A 22,256-nucleotide genomic window follows, 5' to 3' on the forward strand; every position below is an offset into this window, starting at 1 on the left:
GCGGCCACTGCACTCTAGTCTGGGCAACAGAGTGAGACTCCAACTCAAAGAACAAAACAAAACAAAACAAAGATTTGTTCACATGCTTAGTTTTATTCCAATAAAATAAGTAATTGGCTCAAAGAATACTATTTCTTTAAGGCCAGAAATTTCTAAGTAGAGAAAGGACTGATATTGCAAGCCTTATCTTATTTCTAATTTTTCTAGAGTCAAACTATATCTCCTTCACCCCCCCATCCCTCATCCACCAAAACTCCTACGCTATTGACCTGGCGTCTCTAGGTTGGTAACTCTGACCGTTCCAAATCCTTGTTGTTTTGTCTGTTTACCTCTGTATCTTCCATAGATTCTTTCTGAAAGCTCTGTGGGCTGGGGATCTATAAGGACAGGGCAACTGTGGCCTTTGGAAGAGTGAAAAGAGAAGGTGATAATTCCTGGGGCCGAGGGTACTGTGTGGATACTGGTATGGCAGAAGGCCTCCTTTCTCCTCCCCTGCCTGCTCTGGGTATTCATTCCATGCTCTGGAAATTCTAGACTAGGTGAGCCTTGCTTCCTGAGCAGGTGTTGTTTTGGAATGAGACAGATTGTATCATGGCTTGTTCTCTGATATCCAACACAAGGCCTGTTCTCCAAATTCCCTCAGTGTTTGGATTTCAAGAATGTCTTTCCCAACTATGGCGTAGAAAACAATTATTTGCCTTTTTTTCTTCCCCCATTTAAAAAAAATTTTCTCCTTCTCTTTTGGTTTCTATCTCTTACTCCATTTCTCTCTTCCTGTCTCTGTCTCTTTCCCCTCAAGGGATACTTCTTGGGTACTCACTATGTTTTCTCAAACTCTGTCCATACACTTACCAAAGATGGGTGCATTGCATGCTGGGTGCAGGCACTGGGGGCAGAGATGAGAAGGACCATAGCAAACCCCACAAGCTGGAAAATGTGCAAACCTTGACACTCCAAAACCACCACATCCTTATTTCCCCTTCCCTACTCTTTTCCCTTATACCATGTAGCACATTCTTGTTGACTCAATAAATACATTCACTAGAAGGTAAACTTGCACCCTAATGTGTCCACACTGCACGGGCACAACACAGTGATGCTCTCTCATCTTCCCACTGTCCAGGACTCTGGGACCTGGTGAATAACGCTGGCATTGCCATGCACTTGGGCCCCAATGAGGACTTTGCGACCATCCTGGACGTGAACCTGTTGGGGTTGTTTGATGTGACTCTGAACCTGCTGCCTTTAGTGAGGAAGGCGAGGGGCCGCGTGGTCAATGTCTCTAGCATCGCAGGCTGGATGTCAGTTTGTAGTGGAGGCTACTGCATTTCCAAGTTCGGGGTGGAGGCCTTCTCAGACTCCCTAAGTATTGGACTGTGATAATACTCCTGCTTCCGTTCTTCTGGGACAGCCTTTGTGGATTTTGTTTCACCACAGCCTTAGAGGTCCCTTCTTGGAGATTCTTCCCTGTCATGCTTTGTCACCATCCCCCTTTCTGGATTTAGCCAGCCACACATTGGGAACCACTTCTCCATATTCTGGTAGAGGGGAAAGTCTCAGGTCTTAAAATTTATGTAAAACTCCTTTGACCCCACTGAGGAGGCCTACAGGCCAAAAATGTCTGAAACAGATTGGAACTGGAATGACATGGTTCCCTGGCGCATGTCCACAGCCACCATGACATTCAGTTGCAGTCAGCCCTTGAGGGAGTGGGCAGAGCATCGACCTCAATACCACACACACTTGTAGACAATTGTCTGAGTGTCCAAGAAATATGTCCTAGGACAACAGCGGGGTTTTGTCTTGACCTAAAACTTTGACAATGGAGAGAGGGACAGGAGATTTAGATTTGTTGTTGCCAAGGTTTATCGGGGTGTGTTCAAGTCATTCATGGTGACTATGGCATCTATCAGGCTTGGGGAGGATCTTGGGGATGGATGGGAGCTAAGGAGTACAGAACATGGCAACCTGGTAAGGAGGGTGAAAAGGGCTCCTGGACAAGGGAAAGAACATGGCAACCTGGTAAGGAGGGTGAAACGGGCTCATCAGCCCGGGCCCTGGGTGAGCAAGAGCCAACTGCCTGTGCTGCGGGGTTCTCCTGGGGTAAAGATCGAGGGCAGACCTGGAGGGAAAGGTTGGACAGGTGGCCAAAGGAGGGCTTGTGGAGAGTCTGTGGGCCCTGGACAGGTGCAGCCCTTCATGCTGTTGGCATGGAACCCCACAGAAAGGATTTCCACAGGGCAGCCACTTGGTTTCATGGACATCTAGATACCCACTGACTGCAGGGAGTAGTGAGTCTAGGAAACGAAAACTATGGCACAGGGAGCTCCTCAGAGGACAGCTGCAATTTCCCAGCTCAGAGATGCCTAGGGGTATTGCCTGGCAAAGAAGAGGGAGGGAAGGGCCTTAGTGTGGAGGAGGTAAAATAGGCAAGATCTGCTGATCCATTGGATGAGAGGGGAGGAGGAGATGACACTGAAGTGGAGTCTTGCTGGAGAATATGGAGGATTTAGAGTTACTGAGTTCACATATGGAAAATATGGAAATGTTACACAGAGGCAATGCCATCCTCTGAAATGTTACCTGCTAGCTGCTGCACTTCTAACTCACCAAGTTTTCCAGCTTATCCCACCACCATCCGGGTTGAGTTGAGTTTGTCTGTTGTGTTTTGTCTCCCTAGACTTCTGAATTCCTGTCTCTGTCTGTCTGCCTTGCGGAAGGGAGCTCCCCCTTTGGGAGCTTTGGAGTGAAGGTCGCTATGACTGAACCCAGTTATTTCAAGACCAACATGAAAAATGCTCAGAGAATTTCAAAGAGCTTTCAGGAGTTGTGGGACCCGGCTAGTCCTGAGGACCAGAAGATCTTTGGCAAGAAGTTTCTGACATATTGTAAGTGAGCTGTGGACAAACCCTCCAAAGAAGCAAACCCTCATCTGGACCTGGGTCTCTCATGAGACCTCCAACACTATGAGGGTCTGTTCTCCTGGTGCTGGGAGGAAGGGGACCCTCTTAGTCCCATTTCCATTGTCACTTATGGTCAACCAGTCACCTAAAGAAATGATCCAAGCTTCTTAGAACTTTGGACCAGTGTCTATGTGAGCACCTTTGAGAAGAAAAGTGAAGCCGGCAAGAGAGAGAAGATCCTCATGGCATCGTGAGAAGCCAGAAGCCAGCACTACGGGAAGTTGGTTTGTGTATGCTTAGATTTCAAGTGTGGGTAGAGATCTTCAATTTGTACAGATTTGATAGCCCAGGAAGAGAGGCAGAGGTTTAGTGTGAAGCAGGGTGGGGCTTCCTTTAGGAAAATGGTATTAATTAGATTTGGGGCATTGATATGGCAGGAAGGGCATGAGTTCTTGGGAAATTTCCAGTCTAATCCACCCCTAAGCAGGACCAGTTGCAGGTAGAAGTAGACATGAATGTTTTCTCACTCTGAACAGACATGAAAGCAGCTGAATTAATGGAGCAAATGTGCAAACAGGGTCTGCCCTTGGTGACAAACTGCAAGGAGCATGCACTGACCGCCTGCCACCCCCACATGTGTTATTTCCCTGGCTGGGACATCAAGCTTCTCTACCTTCCCATGAGCTACACGCCCACCTTTATGGTGGTTGCCATGCTCTACTGGGTCTTTCCAAGGCCAGTCAAAGCCCTGTGAAGCCAAGACCAAGCTGCATGGTAGGTGATAATGCATGCTGTGTGAGGGGTGACGTATCATGAGGAGAGACATGGAATGGAGGGAGGGAGCTCTCATGTCAGCAGGGCACCCGGTCCATCCTCTTTCTAATTCCCTCCACAGGATTCTGCTGAGCTATTACTTAAGACCCTGGCAATATCAGCTGGAAAGAACCAAGGTATTTTGCTGAACAATGGAGCCCCTGTAGTACTCACTGCTGCCCTGTTGCCTTGGGCGGCCACTGAAGTCTATGAGTCTGTCAGCCAGTTCTGAGGAATCCACACAACTGGGGATGGTGTGAGCAGGTGGAAGGAGCCTCAGCCCACCCCACACCATCCCTGCCTCCTGTCCTCTTTCAGGGGTCTGCATTGACTTGGCCAGTCTAGATCTCATGTTGAATGGAAATGGCCTGGATGAAGTGGTGTCCTCTTCTCTGAGATATCCTGGGTGGGTGTGAGAAGGCCACCATCAGCCTGACCCCTCAGATCTCAAGTGCCAGCTCTGTAGGCATTGGCTGGGTGGTGGTGTCCTCAACAGAAATACTGACAGAGGACACAGAAACCAACTTTTGATTTCTCTTGGAACCATGCATTTCTCTGGATTATTTTTATTTTTGAATAAAAGGTTACCCATGCCCCATTGGTCATATTGTGACCCTAAAGGACAGTAGGGTTGGACCTATGAGGGGGAGAGGCAGGTGCCTTCATGGAAGTCCAGGGATAAGAAAGATGAGCTGGTTCTCCCACAGAGAGCAGACATGGCATCACCAGGAAGTGGACGACTACTGGTTCACACAGGAGCTTAGAATTAGAGCCCTGGAGCCTGGCAAGCTTACCCTTCCCGAGAGTGTGTGAGGCTGTCACTATCAAGACATCTTGGGCAAGAGTCTTAGTGGAAGATGGAAAGGAAAATATAAAATCTCAGGACCTCCCAACTTAAGTCCTGAGAGCGTGTCATGTACACCTTCTCACAGTGAATAGCTGTTCCTAATGATGTACCCAGCCAGATCCCTAGGGAAAGGTAAAGGACTCCAGGCACCTATATAGGGCTACCCAAGATCATTCATAAGTCAATTCTTAGCTGACCTTTCGCAAACATGGCATGCCAGCTGTGACTTTAAGTCTACACTCTAAGTCTGGTGCTTAAAACTCATGTCTGTTCATCTCTACACTGATCATATCAATTATAAGCTCAGTTTCCAGGTACAGAACAAAGGCAGGATGCATTGCTCCACCTACCCAGAGATGTCTGAGTGACTATCTCTTCCTTTCCTTCCATTTTCTCTTCAAACATTCACCTTATCTTCTGAAAAATGTAGATTTACTGGGCACTAAGTAAAGTGTCACAGGAATGTAACCATTGGTCTTACTGCCTACCTGCCCCTCTTCCTACATGCCTTTCCTCACCTTTAAGAGACATATAAATACTAAACCTCCTAAAACTCCTTTGGAAAAACAGACACAGATGTGCCTTTGGTTTCTGTTTTTCCTGGACACACCCTTGAGTTTGAGTAGGGACCTTTCTTACAGGCCTGCAACACCCACTCCCAGCATGCAAATAAGGAAAGTTTTTGGAGGAAGGGATGATGGAAGGTCTTTTATGACCTGCTAAAGCCAAAAAAAACTTGAAATCTTATAAACAAAGGAGAATCCTTTAAAAAGATTTTAACATAGATTGCTATCTTGGAGCAGCAGACCACTGTCTTTCACCAAATGAGACAGAGAGTAGGAACCCAGCTGCCAATAGAAAGAGACGCTTTTAACAGTTTAGGATGGGTGAAGGATCCTGCACTCAGAAAAGGTCTCTTTGAAGACATAGAGACCAGAAAGCAATGGCAGATGCTGGAACCCAGGCCCCAGGCACTCCATTCCCTGGCATGTGCCAGGGCTCACACAAGAACTGAAGCCCTACCCAGTGAACAAGCAGGGGCAAGTGATTCTGAGACACTTTGAGTCTGCTCCACCTCCCCCCACCCAGCCCACTCCCTGCTGCTCACAGAGTCATTGGCCCCAGTGGGAGGAGTCCTGGTCAGGACACAGGGGAGGGCAACTGAGCCAAGTAGAAGGGGAAACAAAACCTGCACTGGCACAGCCACTGAGAGTGCACCTTTACCAGAGTAGTCCGGTGGTTGAACCCAGGCCAGGAAAACTCACCTACAGATTGAACTCAGCAGGTGTCCATGGCCAGCAGCACCAGATCAGGAAGGATTACTTCCCAATGATAGGACAAATCTCCTCCCCCACCCTGTGGCAATGAGCTTGCTCTTTTTTCAAAACTGAGTGTAAACTTTATCAGGGAGGGAGCAGCACAAAAGACATCTGAAGGTTTTCCCAATGGGATGACTTCTGAGCTGCAAACTGTTGGCAGAGGCCCATCCCCTCACCTGCTCTCCTCAGAATGCTTGCAACAGGGGCTGAAAACCAGCTTAACTAGTTTAACAGCAGAAGAGACAATCTCAGGTAAGAGTCTGCCACAGGGTAGAGCAAGGAACAGACGTGAATGCCCTTCTACCTCTAACTGAGTGACCTACATTGAATGATAGAAGGCCCTAGAAGAGATGGTCATTGACTAGCATTAGAACAAAAAAACCAAAGAGGAATTATAGAAAGAGAGGCATGCCACAAATGAGAAAAAAAAAAATGAAAAAATATAAGCAATTCTCAGAGTCCTAAAGAGACAGCACACAAAAAAGCAGCTATCAGAGCACAAACAATGGAAATCTCCCAGAACGACCTGCCCCAGATGACAGTCACAGAAATCAGACATTGGATGGCTAAAATGAGCAAAGAAAACCAAGTGAAAGTAGAAGTGAGACTCAGCAAAGTCATACAAGAAGTAAAAGTGGTGTTGGTCAATTTCAGAAAAGCTCATTCCAAAAAAAATGGAAATAAAAAACTTCATCCTGAAAATTAAAAACACAGTAACAAGCATATGGAGAAGGATCAATCAGGCAGAGGAAAGAGTCTTAGAGCTTGAAGACCAAAATATGGAACTAACTCAGTCTGTCAAACACAGGAAAAAAAAGCTCAAAAAGAAGGAGCAAAGCCTCCAAGAGATATGGGACTGTGTCAAGAAGCCAAATCTTCACCTGATTGATATCCTTGAAGCAAAAACATGGAATGAGCATTTCATGAGTTCATTTAAGAAAACTTCCCACATCTTGCTCCAGATGTGACTATTCAAGCACAAGAGATTATGAGAACATCTGCACTGTTTCACATGAGAAGACCATCCCAAAAACAGATAGTATTTTGCCTCCACAAAATAAGCACGGAAGAAAAAAATCCTACAGGCAGCAAGAGAGAAAGATCAGACCTCTTACTGGGGAAGACTCATTAAAATTGCTACAGACTTATCTGCAGAAACAGTACAAGTCAAAAAGGACAAGAGTCCAATTTTTAATGTTCTTAAAGATAAGCAAGTCCAACCAAATATTTCCTGCCCTGCCAAGCTAAGCTTCACCAGTGACAGAGAGTTAAAATTCTTTCCAGACATCTGATCTCTAAGAGAATATGATGCCTTCAGGTCAGCTTTTCAGGAGATGCTTAAGGAAAAGAAAAAGAAAGAACAGTCATACCATCACAAAAGTACGGGCAAGCACAGAGTTAACAGAGCATACAGAGCACTCATAAAAATGAAAATACTCACAAATATAAATGTAAAAGTAAAAAGGAATCATAGCAACCCTCTAAGAACTCTATGACAGAGATAAACTCACATTTCAATAATTAATTTGAATGTGAATGGACTGAATGTACCACTGGAGAGACACAGAGTGGCAAAGTGGATAAAGAAACATGACGGAACTCTTGGCTGCCTCCAAGAAATTCATCTCACTGCAAAGGACAACAGGTTCAAAGTTAAAGTCTGGAAAATGACTTTTCAGGCAAACGGAAAACAGAAGAGGGCAGGCGTAGCTGTTCTGATATCTGACAAAGCAGACTTTAAACCACCAAACATTAAAAAGGACATGGCATAATGATAAAAGATTTAATCTGCCAGAAAGAAATAGCCATCTTAAGCATATATGCACCCAATACAAAGCAACAGGTTTTATAAAACAGCTACTAAGCAAACTAGGAGAGGACATTGACACTCACACAATCATAGCTGGAGACCCAAATTCCCCACTAACAGCCTTAGGCAGATCATTGAGGCAAAACACCGACAAGATCTGGAACCTTAACTTGACGCTTAATCAAATATATTTGATAGATCTCTACAGAACACTCCACCCAACATCTACAGAGTATACATTCTACTTATTAGCACATGGAACACACCCCAGGATTGATCACATTCTCGGACAAAAATGAAGGGCAAACAAATTTCAAAACATCAGAATAATATCATGCATCTTCTCAGATCACAGTGGAATACAGATAAATATCATCACCAACAAAATCCCCAAAACATACAAAGACATGGACACTGCACTACATGCTGCTGAATGACTTCTGGAACAACACAGAATTCAATACAGAGATAAAAAGATTCCTGGAAACAAAAAACAAAAATACATCTTATCAGACTCTCTGGGAGGCATGAAAACAGTGTAAAAAGAAAAATTCATAGCATTGCACACACACATCAATAAAATAGAAAGATCACAAGTAAACAACCTAATGTCACACCTAAGGGAACTGAAAGAGTAAGATCATCTAAATCCTAATTTCAGTAGAAAAAATCCAGATCACTAAGATAAAATCACAATTGCAGGATATAGAAGAAAAAAATATCATAGAAAGGATCAGCAAGGCAAAAAGCTGGTTCTTTTAAAGGATAAATTAGATTGATGGAACTGCTGGTCAGATTGACTAAAAAAAGAGAAAGTTCAAATAAACACAATTAGAGATGAAAAAGGTGAAGTTACAACTGACCTGGAAGAAATTCGAAAGATAATCAAAGATTACTATGAACACCTGTATGCAAATAAACTAGAAAATCTACAGGAAATGGAGGGCTTTCTGACCTCACACAACCCTCCAACGTTGAAACAAGAATAAATTGAAACTCTAAACAGACTAATAACAATCCATGAAATCTAATGGATAAGAAACCTCTCTGAACCAGGCTCGGTGGCTCAGACTGTAATTCCGCGCCTTGGGAGGCTGAGGTGAGTGGATTGCCTGAGTCCACGGGTTCGACACCCGCCTGGGCAACTTGGTGAGACCTCATCTCTACAAAAAATTAGCCAGGTGTGGTAGCGCGCGCCTGAAGTTCCAGCTACATGGAAGGCTGAGGCGGAAGGATCCCTGGAGCTCAGCAGGTCAAGGCTGCGGTGACTGGGAGTGGCCACTGTACTCCAGTCTGGGCGACAGAGTGAGCCTCCAACTCAAAAAAAAAAAAGAAACCTCTCTGCCAAAAAGAGTCCTGAACCAGATGACTTCCCAGCTGAATTCTATAAGACATTCAAGGAGTAGCTGATACTAATCTTATTGAAAGTATTCCAGGCACTGAGAATGACGGAATTCTCCTCAACTTGTTTTTATAAAGCTGACATTGTACCGATACTCAAACCTGGCAAAGATCCAACAAGGAAAGAGAATTGCAGGCCAATCTCCTTGATGAACATAGATGCAAAAATTCTCAAGATTCTAGCAAATTTGACCCAACAACTCATGTCAAGGATCATCTACCATGACCAGATGGGTTTCATTCCCAAAATGCAGGGCTGTTTCAACATTTGCAAGACAATAAATGTAATTTAGCACATTAACAGATACAAAACAAAGAACCATATGGTTATATCATTAGATGCAGAAAAAGCATTTGATACAATTCAGCATCCCTTTTTGATAAAAACTCTTGAGCACCTAGGCATAGAAGGAACATTCCTCAAAATAGTAAGAACCACCTATGATGAAGCCATAGCCAACATTTTTCTCAATGGGCAGAAGCTGGAAGCATTCTCCGTAAGAACTAGAACAAGACAAGTATTCCCAGTCTCATTTTTCCTATTCAACATAGTAGTGGAAGTCCTAGCCAGAGGAATTAGGCAAGAGAAGGAAATCAGGTATATCAAAATAGGAAAAGAGGAAGTCAAGCTATCCCTCTTCATGGATGACATGACTCTATACTTTGAGAACCCTAGGGAGTCTGTGAAAAGCCTCTTCTCATGGATAGATGACTTTAGTAAAGTCTTGGGTTACAAAAAAATCAATGTGCAAAAGACATTTGCATTCCTATACACCAGCAACAAGCAGGCAGAGAGTAAAATAAAAAGTACAATTCCATTCGCAATAGTCACAAAAAATAAAATGGAATACCATGGCATCTACTTAACCAGATAAGTGGAAGACATTTGCAATGAGAGCCTCAAAATGCTGCTCAAAGAAATAAAAGATTACACAAGCAAATAGAAAAAACATCCCATGATCACAGATTGGAAGAATGAATATTGTCAAGATGTCCATCCTACCAAAGGCAATCTACAGATTCAATAAAATACCAATCAAATTACCAACATTATTTTTCACAGACCTGGAAGCAATACAGAATTTCATATGGAAATGAAAAAGAGCACGAATAACCAAAACAATTCTCAACAAAAGTAACAAAGTGGGAGGTATCACACTTTCAGACTTTGAACCTTATTACAAGGCTACAGTAACCAAGGCAGTCTGGTATTGGTACGGGAATAGGCACATAGACCAATGGAACAGGACAGAGATTTCTGAAGTAAAAACATGGTCTCTCAACTAACTCATCTTCGACAAATCCACCAATAACAATCACTGGAGAAAGGAGACCATATTTAGCAAATGGTGCTGGAAAAGTTGGCTAATCACATGCAGGAGAATGAAATTGGATCTCTACCTATCACCATATACAAAAATAAACTCAAAATGGGTCAAAGACCTAAACGTGAAACTTCAAACTACAAGAATCCTAGAAGAGAACATAGGAGTAATATGCGCATAGGAGTAGGCAACAAATTCTTGATCAAGTCCTCAAAAGCAAATGCCATAAAAGCTAAGATAGACAAGTATGACCTCATCAAATTGAAGAGCTTTTGCACAGCAAAAGAAACCATCAAGAGAGTAAAGACAACCCACAGAACAAAAAATAATATTTGGAAATTATGCATCTGACAAGGCCTAACATCCAGGATCTATAAGGAACTCAAACAAAGTGAAAGGAAAAAACAACCCCATTAAAAAGTGGGCAATGGACATGAACAGATACATCTCAAAAAACAACATACAAGCAGCCAACAGGCACATGAAAAAATGCTTAGCCTCACTAATCATCAGAGAAATGCAAATCAAAACTACAATGAGGTAGCACTTAAGGATGGCCATAATTAACAAATCAAAAACAACAGTTACTGGTGTGGGTGTGGAGAAAAGGGAACACTTCGATACTGCTGGTGGGAGTACAAGCTAGTTCAACCTCTATGGAAAACAGTGTGATGATTTCCAAAAGAACTCATCTTCCCTGTGATCCGGCAATCACTCTCCTGGAGAAACATAAATCCTTCTACAAAAAAGACACATGTGCACACATGTTTATTGCCTCACTATTTGCAATAGCAAAAACATGGAACCCACCCTGCTACCCATTGAAAGTGGACTGGATAAAGAAAATGTGGATGGAAATACATGATAGAGTATGATGCAATCGTAAGAAAGAATAAAACCATGGATTTGCAGCAAACTGCATGGAGTTGGAGATCATCATATTAAGTAAACTGTCACAGAAACAAAGAACTGAATACCACATGTTCTTACTCATAAGGGGGCCCTGAACACTAGTCACATTAGCACAAGGGAGGGATTGGCAGTCACTGGGCACTGCTAGGGGAAGGAGGGGAGGATGAGGGTGGGGAGCATATGATAGCACAAATGGGGCCTGGTCCACTACCAAGTGGAATGAGGGCCAGTTAGAAGCCCAGACCTCATCTGTATGTAGCCTACTTATGTAATTAACTCTCACTCGTACCCCATATATCTATAATTTAAAATTTTTTAAAGATTTAAATTAAAAAAAATAAGCAAAAGAAAATTTTTGAGATCCTTCAAAGAAATTCCAGGACCTAACTGTAGTTCCAGGAACCCTGAGAAGTAAACGAGCAACTTGAGGAGCAAAAAGGGAATAGTTATTTAAAGCAACAGCCAAGGAGGTTAGAGCCATGAGATATTTGGTTCCTTGTAGACACTAAAGTTAGCATCTTAACATAGGTCCTTGAGCTGTTTTTCAGAAACCCAGACTCCCACCAAGAGGATCCTTTGCCACTTAGACTTCAGATAAGGGGCAGGGAGGGTTGAGCTTATACCACTGATTGTGGTTCTCGATTTCATCTTGCAGGGTCTGGAGGTGGTCTCGCACATGAATCAGCGCTAACGTTCTTTTCTGTGCATCCCAAGGTTTTAGACAAAGCTTTGCCTCCTTTAACAATAAAAAATCAGAACATTTTTGAATCCACCTGTGGCTGGTGGGCCCTACTTGGAGGTGCCCTGCCTTCTTATGTAAAGCAATGCAAATGCTACATGCCTTGATGTAAGGCTTTGCTTATATAGCCTCTCCCTCATGCCTTTCAAACTCTTACCTGTGAGCTATCAGGGAGTTTTGGTCTTAACGCTTGGAGCCCTGCAATGCATGCCTCACCTCCTCTCATTGCTATCTCAATGCGAGTGCTTGAGTTTCCTGTGCTGGGTGAGAGGACCAACTTTGGTTTGATAATACCCTAAAGGTGGCTTAATAAACTGTGATGATTGAGCCTTATGCCTCAGTTACTCATTTTGGTTGTTAAAGATTGGAAGGGGGAGCAGATTCTCCAAGCAAGAGAAGACTGAAGAATTTCACATTCTGCTTGTAGGTCCAGGTGAGGGAGTGTTACCCTGACTTTTCCTCTGTCTGGCTGTCCTCTTTGGGACTCCCTGGGATGGCTGTGGACTCTGGAGTGGTCTGGAAAGCACCTGCCAGCCCAGGGAAGGGCTCTATTACTCTTAGGATGAACAGAAGAGAAGCAGTAGGTGTGGGGATTGGGAAATGTCTCTGCACATGGCCCTTGAGGATTCATGGTTGAAGGAGACTCTGGTCATTGAGAGGACTCTGAATGTGTGACCTGGCAGGGGAGGGCAGAGGACAATGGACCCAGCACCCAGGGCTGGGGAAAGGGCATCCTCTGGGTGTGAGACGGTAAGCACCGTTTCACCTACTTTGTCAGTCATCCCATTCCACCCTCGCAGCAGCTGTTGGAGTTTCCTTCCTGTGGGTTTTGTGCCCCCATTCCCTTCTTTCTCCTTTCTTTTCCTCTGAGGTCACACTCTACCTTAGTATTGTGTCCTCCTTTCTGGAAGAAAACTAATATAGCAGGAGGGAACATATCCTGTCCACTCTTTGGCTGTCTTTTTCTATTCCTAGAGGGACTGATAGTGATCTAATTTCTGTGGAGTGATTCTGGGTGTTGAACTGGAAGAGGAAACACAGATTAAGAGATGAGTTTCACTCCAGTGTGTCTCCAAACACAGTGTAGCCTCCCAGTAAGATCACTCTGTTCAGGAATACCATGGTCAAGGAGGGCTGGTACAGGAATATGGAGAGACAGTTCTGACCCTTGTACTTAGATCACAAAGGCGTATGCTGTGGTGTGTGGGCAGGCATCTCTTTACGCACCTGCCTGGACAACTGTGTGTGGACAACAAGAAGAGAGAAATCAAGGGTCAAGGAAAACATTGCCGAGCGGTGCTATGTTCCTACTGGGAAAAACATGGGATTTTCAAAGATATGTGTGGGTACTTGCTCAAGCAGTTCAAACAGCAGAGAGGTGAAGCCAAAATAAAAACCTCTGCAGATAGACAGCGATTTGGAAGGAAGTGGGGTCTCCATGCCAGAGAACCTGGAGACTTAACTGTCACAGCAGCCCTCTGTGTTCTTAAGTCCTCCTCTCTGAACAGGGGTCAGAGTCTTTTTTCACCACAGTTTGTGTGTGTGTGTCCTCAGCAAAGCTATGTGGCCCTACCTGGCAACCCTTGTGGCCCTGTTCTACCTTGTGTGCTGGTACCAGGAGAGGCAGGTGGTGAGCCACCTCCCAGACAAGTATGTGTTCGTCATGGGCTGTGACACGGACTTCAGGAAACTGCTGGTTAGACGGTTGGACAAGCGAGGCTTGAGGGTGCTGGCTGCATGTCTGATGGAGAAGGGAGCTGAGCAGCTGAGGGATCAGACGTCAGGCAGGCTGGAGACAGTGACCCTGGATGTCACTAGGACAGAGAATGTGACCCTGGATGTTACTAGGACAGAGAATGTTGCTGCAGCTGCCCAGTGGGTGAAGGAGCATATGGGAGACAGAAGTACCACCTGGTTCATGAAGCGTGTCTGTTCTTCCTTCTGTATGAAAGGGACGCCTCCTGTCAGCTCCCTGGGGTGATTCCTAGAGTGTCTTTGGGTCGATATAACACTGGCTGCCTCCTATGTCTCACTCAACAAGCCAGCCTGAGGCCTTTCTCCTTCTATTTCCCAGCCCCTCCTAACCTTGGCGTGCTCTGGTCTTGGGGAGAGTGTGTCCTGCTGAGAATTTTCCCTCCAGAATTCCTTTCTGCTGTCTCCCCTTGTTTGTAAGCAGAAGTTCTGGATTGCTTGATGTATGTCTGGTGACTTTCTGAAAGGGGTAATGTGCTGGGGTGTGCATGGGTTGGTGGGCCAGAACTGGAGATGAATTCATGTTCTCAGGGTTAGCTGGGGCCATCACTGTCCACCCAGAACTAAGATCCTCCCTATTTTCAGAGGAAGAGATCAGTGTAAGTACTGGTTTAAGAACTTAACTTGTAAGGGGTTTCCTTTTCTTTTCATTACACTAGTTTGTCTGCCTAATTATGAGGGAAAAGAACATTGACTTATTTCATCTAGGAATAAATACAAAATGTAATGATTGTGTAACATTGTGAAATATATAAAGATAAAAACACAATTCACCTTAAATCGCCATCCATACATACTTTTTTACATATTTACAAAATTGTGTGACATTTTGCTGTACAGTTTGCATCACATTCAGTTCTCTCAAGGAAATGAACATTTTTTCCAACATAATGAAAATTTTGACGCTGTATTTATTGTTCAACGATTTAGAATACTCTATCATTGATATAGTATTATTTATTTAAATCATACTCAGTGGCTGGATTTTGGGATTTTTCTCTACTTCTTATTGTCATAAATCGGAATCTACTTTTATTTACTTGCATTCCTTTAAAGGTGTATATTGATTGAACTCTTACAAGAAGGCTGGAGAGTGGCCTTCTGATGGGTTGGGAGAACAGAGTGACATTTTCAGGCTCAGAGAGTGGAGTCTGTGTCCTAGCCGTTGAGATGTGGTGACCTTGTCTCTCCTCAAAGACTGTGCATTGGCATTTCCAAGTGTTTTCTGTAGAGATGTAGTTCATATTGATGGGGATGTCTCCAGGTCAGTTCCTGAGGTCAAATACAGGATTGTTCTCCACATTTTCCCAAACCTGGAGCTTCAGGACTGTATTTCTCAGTTGAACTTGACTCAGGTATTGGCCTTGTCTTTTTTCTTATGTCTTTTTCTCTTCTTCTCTTCCCTCACTTCCTCATTTTCTTCTCTCATGTCTCTCTTATTCCATTGACAGATAATTGTTGCACACTATGTAAGGTGTTCAGAAAATCTGAAAATGCAAGTGAATGTAACACAAATCTGCAAGGACAACGTTAATGTGTAAATAACCAACAATGTTGTCCATGCTTCCAGAGTAATAAATCCACAATATTTCCTCAACCTGAGTTTCTGCAATCCTCAAATATGGGGTGAAGTGCCTGTTGTCCACCAGGCAGTAGACTAGGCCCTGAGGAATCCAAGAAGTGAGGCTTGGGTTCTGTCCTCCACTCACTGCAGGGTGTGCAGATCCTGGCCCTGTAGACCCCGTGCCACCTCTGGTCTACCTACTCCCCATCCCGCACCTGTCATGAGACCTTCACTCTACTGGAGTGTGAACTTCTGTGCTAATGTGTCCACATTCCGCGGGCACAACACAGTGTTGCGCTCTCATCTTCCCACTGTTTAAGACTCTGGAGCCTGGTGAATAATGCTGTCATTACCATGGCCTCAGTCCCCAGTGGTTGGCTGGCCAAAGAGGACTTTGTGACCATCCTGGATGTGAACCCGTTGGGGCTGATTGATGTGATTCTGACCCTGCTGCCCTTAGTGAGGATGGTGAGAGGCTGCATGGTCAACATCTCCAGAGTCATGGGCTGGTTGTCCCTTTTTGTTAGAGGCTACAGTATCTCCAAGTTTGAGTGGAGGCCTTCTCAGATTCCTTCAGGTATTGGACTGGGAGAGGGCCCACCCTGTGTCCTCCTGCTCCTTTGCTTCCAAAAAAACCTTTTCCTGTGCAATCACTTAGTCACAACCTTTGAACCCTTTATTGAGATCCTTCTGACTCCTTTTCTGACCCCTCTCATCTTCCTTTTTTGGGTTGTGGCTGGCCATTCACTGGGAAGCACATTTCTGTGTGAAGTGTGGCAGGAGGATCCCTCTGCCCTGGAAGAGTCCCTCAGTCAAAATTGTCTGAGGCAGAATTGGATCCTCATAGATTGGTTCCCAAACCTGCTAAGCAGAAAATGCTGTACATGTTACCAGTCCCAGAGACAAAACACCATGTACTGACTGGTACTCTAGGGGCAGACTCTACACACTTCCTTTTAGTATACCTTGGTATTAGACTAACCAACAGACACCACAGGGTCCGCACTGGATGGATCAAGGCTTTTCTCATATCCAGAAAAATCAGAGAAAGATCACATACAAAAGCGTGCCATGGTTCCCGTGGTCAGAGAGTCTCCAGGAATATTCACTGAGTCTGAGCCATGAAAGACATTCCCTCACAAGAAGATGAACCCTCCCCAGGTTTTGGGCTCCTCCTTTCTAGGGAAAGAGCGTTCTGGGCCCTAGGCCCATCCTTATATGGGCAAACAAGGGACAAAGGATGGCATAAGGGACCACCTCCCCAGCAGACCTTCTTTTCCGCCTCCTAAGCCACCATGACATTCAGTTTCAGGGAGCCCTTGAGAGGGTGTGTAGAGCATTTGACTCAATACCACACACACTTGTAGAGATTTGTCTGAATGCCGCCCAAGAAATGTGTCCAGAGACAACAATAAGGTTTTGCCTCTGACCTAAATCTCTGAGAACTGAGAGACATACAAAGGGATCCAGAATTGTTACTGCCGAACCTTATAGGGGTGTGACCAAGCCAGCCATGGTGGCCATGGTAGCCACTGGGTTTGGTGAGGGGCCTGGAGATGAAGTGTGAGCTGAGGAGTGACAAACTCCACATGGAAGCTTGGTAGGAGGGTGGAAAGGGCTCCTGGATGAGGGAATCATGTCAGCCCAGGCCCAGGGAGAGCATAAGCTGTAAGGTCCTTCTAGGGTTAAGGACAAGGCCAAGCCTGGGGAAGGGAGGCTGGTGGGCATAGGAGGGCTCCTAGGGTGTCTGTGGGCCCTAACCAGGTGCTGCTCTTCAAAGTCTTCGCAGTGGAGCCATCATGGGAGAGGTTTACTCAAGGTAGCCATTGGGTCTTACGAACATCTAGACACCCACTGACTACTGGGAGCGGCTTGGCTATGAGTGGGGGGAGCTAAGAGTAGGACAGAGGGTGCTCCTCAGAGGACAGTTGCAAAGCCCGGCTGAGAGAGGATCATGGGCTTTTCTGGCAGGGGAAGTGAGGAGCACAGGGGAGATAAAATTGGTGAGGCCTGGGGGTCCATTGGATGTGAATGGTAGAAGGAGATGGCACTGAAGTGTTGTCTTGCTGGAGAATACGTAGGGTTTAGAGCTAGTGAGTTCCAACACGGAAAACCTGAAAACCTTACACAGAAGCAATGACATCATCCTAAATGCTACCCTCTAGTTGCTGTGCTTCCCAACCAGCCAAGCTTCTAGCGTATCCCACCACCATTCCCTGTTGGGTTTTTATTGTGTTTATTTGTTTCTTGTGTTTTGCCTCCCTAGATCTCTGAATTCCTACCTCTGCCTGTCTGTATTGCAGTGGGGAGCTGTCCTTCTTTGGAGTGAAGGTCACTGTGATTGAACCAGGTTATTTCAAGACCAACATGAACACCACTAAGACAGCTTTGTGGAACCTCCAGGAGTTATGGGACTGGGTCAGTCCTGAAGTCCAGATCTATGGTAAGAAATTTATGGCATCCTGTAAGTGAGCTGTGGACACGAGGAGAGAAGAAAACCCTTGTCAGGACCTTTGTCCATCATAAGGCTTCCAACACTATGAGGGTCTGTTCTCCTGGTGTTGGGTGGAAACACAGCCTCTCCCACCAAGGGGGGCCCATTAGTCCCATTTCTGTTGTCACCTGTGGTCAACCAGTCACATAAAGAAAGAGTCTAAGCTTCTTAGAACTTGGAACTAGTGTCTATCTGAATATCTCATTACTTTGAGATAGGAGGTGGAGCCAATGAGAAAAGACCCTCGTGGCCTCATGGGAAGCTGAAACTAGAGACAGGTGGTTTGCATGTGCTTAGATTTCAAGTATGGGTAGAGACTTTCCATTTGTGCAGTCCTGATATCCTAGGAAGAGAGGCAGAGGTAGTTTATGTGGAACAGTTGTTCCTCAGGAGGGCTGGGCTTTCCTCAGAGAATTTGAATGAATTCAGTTTGGGCTATTGGTCTTCTTGGGAGTGGAAAGGGAACATGAGTTCTTTGAAACTTTCCACTTTCAGTTGACCCAGAGCAGGACCCTTTGTAGCTGCATGTAGACATGGATGGTTTCTCGTTCTTAACAGATATGAAATAAGCCAAATTGCTGGTGCAACTATGCATGCAAGACTTGTCCTTGGTGACGGACTGCATGGAGCATGCACTGACTGCCTGCTACCCCTCCACGTGCTACTCAGCTGGCTGGGATGCCAAGCTTCTCTCTACCTCCCCATGAGTTACATGCCTGCCTTCCTGGTGGACACCATGTTCTACTGGGGCTCTCCAAGGCCGGCCAATGTCCTGTGAAGCCAAGACTAGGGTGCATGGTGGATGAAGTTGGGTGCTCTGTGAGGGATGATGCATCATGGGGAGAGACGTGAGGTGGAGAGAGAGAGATCTCATGTCTTCAGGGCACTTATCCTCCTTCTTTTCTTGCCTCCTGGCTGTGATTCTCATGGGATACTATTCATTACTTGAACATATTAGCAGGTAAGTGTCAAGTTATGCAGCTGAGGAACAGGAACCCAATAGCACTGTTTGGTGCCCTGTTATCTTTGGTGGTTACTTGGGACTTTGAGTCTCCCAGATCCCAGGATGGTATGAGCAGGTAGAAGGAGGCTCAGTCAACACCTGTTCTGCCTCCTGCCCACCTCCAGTGATGTACTTTGGCCAGTCTAATCCTCTCACAGGATAGGCATATCCTGAGGAAGTAGGGACATCCTAACTCTGAAGACACCTGTTTCCAAGGGGATGGGACTGTGGAGGGCACCCATCACCTGGTCCATTTCTAATGTACCTGGAAATTTGTGCAACTTTGCAGGCAGTGGCTGGAAGATGGTGTCTGCCATAGGGATCTCTGAAGAGGATGAATAAACCAAACTTATATCAGTCTAGAAGTAATGGATTTCCATTGATTATTTTGTTCTAAAAAGAACTGATGACTTCACCTACGGCCGGTGATCTGAATATTGCCAGGAAGTTACACTTGGATTCAAGACATGTTGGAGTGCCAGCCCTCTCTGAGCCTGGGTTTCCTCATCCAGTTCAGCACTCAGAATCACTCTAGAAACTAGGTCACTGTCAGTCTTTCTAGGTCTAGAAAAAGAAGGCAAAAGAGTGGACAGAAATAGATCATGAGTGGAAGAAAGAAGCTCTGATGTCAGCAGAGCACCTAGGTCATTGTCTTCCTCATTCCCTCCACAGAATTCTACTGAGATATTACTCAAGAATCTGGCAATATCAGGTGGAATGGTATTCTGCTGAAGAATGGAGATCCAGTCACATTCATTGGTGCTCTGATTGCTTGGGCAGCCACTCAAGGCTTTCAGTCGCTCAGCCAGTTCTGAGAATCCACACAATTGGGGATGGTGTGAGCAGGCGGAAGGAGTCTCAGTCCATGCGTCCCTGCCTCCTAGGGCATGCCTTTGTGGGGCCAGTCTACATTTCCCACTGCTTGGAAATGGCCTGTAGTGGAGCCCCTTCCTCTGAGGGACCTTGGTGAGTGTGAGAAGACCACCATCAGCCTGACCTAACAGACCTCGGGTGCCAGCGCCTCAGGCATTGGCTGGGGGGCGGTGTCCTCAACAGGACATGGAAACCTGTTTTTGCTCTCTTGTGAAACCATGAATTTCTTTGGATTATTTTATTTTTTATTTTTTTTAGAGTGTTAGAGTCATTTATTTTACTTTCTGTAGACCTTCTGGGTGACAGGCAGGCTCATAAAACATGTGTATGAGCTGGAAAACTTGGGGTACTTGCAAGGATGAAACGTAAAGTGTAATTTAACACCATTACACATAGCATTCAGGCTCTTGGTAAGATGTGGTGGGTATCAAGCAGCTGTGTGTTTTTGTGCCTTGGTAATTGCAGGTCCTTTAATGCATTATTTTGTCCCCAGATGAGACAGAGGGAAAAAGCTAATGATTTTTCTTAATTATCAAAAGTGACCACACGTTCCCAACCTGACTGTCTCTTCCCTCCCTGATGCCTCTGGGTTTTGTGGAGAAAGATGAAGAGACAAGAGGAGAGAAATAAGGAAAGGCAGAAGAGGAAGAGAGGGGTGGAGAAGCATCTTCAAAGGGCCGCCTCGGTATTGGGAGGCTAATTTCTAGCTTTTGCAGAAAGCCAAAGTGAAAGTGTGTAGTGAGCTCATTGCTTGGTTACCTCCTGGTTACCCAGAAGGACTGGCTCGTCAGGCTCCACTCCCACCTTGGGCATTTCAGTCACAGTGTCCAAGGAGACACTTGATGATGGTCCAGTTGAACTGAGGTTTCAGCATGCATCATATTTTTTTTCTACTTTTAAAATGCATTTTATTTTATTTTTAGCACAATTCTAAATTTACATAAACAATAAGAAAATAGTACAGAGTCCCCTGTCACCAACACCTTAAAGTAGTATAGTGGATTATTTTATTTGAATAAAAGTTCTCCCATGCACTGTGGTTCATACTGTGGCCTTGAGGAGAGTAGTGTTGGACCGATGAGGGGAAAATGGAGGTGCCTTCATAGAAGTCAGGGGGTGAGAGGGATAAGCTGGGGAGGGGTTGGAAGTGGAGAGCTGATTATTCCTGTGTCTCTCAGCCCTTCCTGTCACAGAGTTGAGGGCAGTCCTTTCCTTTCCTGGGGTCACAAGAACAGCTTGAAGGGTGAGCAGGCAAGGAGATGCCCCTAAGGGACTACCAAGCCCCAGATGCCTTCCCTGGGAACACTGACACCTTCCTCACTCACCAGGACCTTCTCTGTGACCCTCAGTGTCCAGCCCTCACTTTGGAGTCATTGCACTTCCCTCTTGTGTCATCCCTCAGGTCCCTCACCTCAGATGCCCCAAACCAACCCCTCCACTGGCAGGAGGGACAGTCACTTCTGGACCCATCTTTCATTTTCTGCTGACCTTGTTGAGCTCCTGTTGTATGCTGGACAGAAATTCCCTTGAATTCCCAGCACTTCCCGAATCTCCGGCTCTCAATGTCATCAGTATTCTGATGATGGTATAAGGGAGCACTCAACAGAGAACACATTAGCAGGCAGTGATATGGACTCCTGGGATCAGAACAAAGTATAATTGTGAGGCACTTCCTCAGTTATCTTGCTTTCTTTCCTCAGTGTAAAAAGTGTGGGTATGGATCCTTTAGGGAAATACATGCAACACCCTCTTACAATGAATAGCTGTTCCTAACAGTTTGCAACAGCCAGATCCTCCAAGAAAGACAAAGGACCCCAGGCACCTACACAAGGCTACCTTCTCTCAATCATTCAGTAGCCAATTCCTGCTGACTTCGCATGAACAAGGACATACCAAGTGTAGCTTTAGGTCTGCAACCTAAGTCTAGCCCCTAAAATTGTGACTGTTCTGATCCACAGTGATAATATCAATTACAATATATCTTCCCAGGTGCAGAACAAAGCAGAACTCATCCCTCCCCCTACTCAGATATGCCTGCCTGACTGTCTCTTCCTTTACTTTGGCTTTCTCTTCAAACATTCACCTTATCCTATAAATGTAGATTTTCTCACAGAAATGTAACCATCAGCCTTATCGCCTACATGCCCCTCTTCCTACATGCCTTTTCCCATTTTCAACAAATTTATAAATACTAAATCTCCTAAAACCTCTTTGGAAAAATAGATAGAGAGATGTCTGTGATTTAATTTTCTTTGACACACCCTTGACCTTGAGTAAGGACCCCTGTTAGTGACCTTTAGCTCCTCCTCCCAGAATGGAAATGACAAAAATTTTGAGTTCCTTCAAAGGAAATTCCAGGTACCTAGCTAGCCATGAGAAGTAAATGAACCACTTGAGGAGGCAGAATGGAAGTAACTTAAAACAACAGCCAAAGAAGCCACGAGAATGTTTGGCTTCCCGTAGACACTCAAGTTAACATTTTCACATATGCCCCTGGGTTG

At 45.1% G+C, this 22,256-nt stretch overlaps 1 protein-coding gene across 1 annotated transcript in view; it reads left to right on the plus strand.

Annotated features, from left to right (window-relative positions):
• The window catches only part of LOC103267660 (retinol dehydrogenase 16-like), a 5,214-nt gene extending 1,557 nt beyond the window's left edge, over nt 1-3,657 (plus strand). The window contains 4 exon segments of the mRNA XM_008065244.1: nt 1,124-1,366; nt 2,394-2,409; nt 2,740-2,888; nt 3,440-3,657. Of these exon segments, the coding sequence (XP_008063435.1) occupies nt 1,124-1,366; nt 2,394-2,409; nt 2,740-2,888; nt 3,440-3,657 (626 nt within the window).
• Nucleotides 3,658-22,256: the final 18,599 nt, after the last annotated feature.

This window comes from Carlito syrichta, unplaced genomic scaffold, assembly GCF_000164805.1.
Source record: "Carlito syrichta isolate Samal-C Ts95f unplaced genomic scaffold, Tarsius_syrichta-2.0.1 Scaffold308194, whole genome shotgun sequence".
Taxonomy (NCBI): domain Eukaryota; kingdom Metazoa; phylum Chordata; class Mammalia; order Primates; family Tarsiidae; genus Carlito; species Carlito syrichta.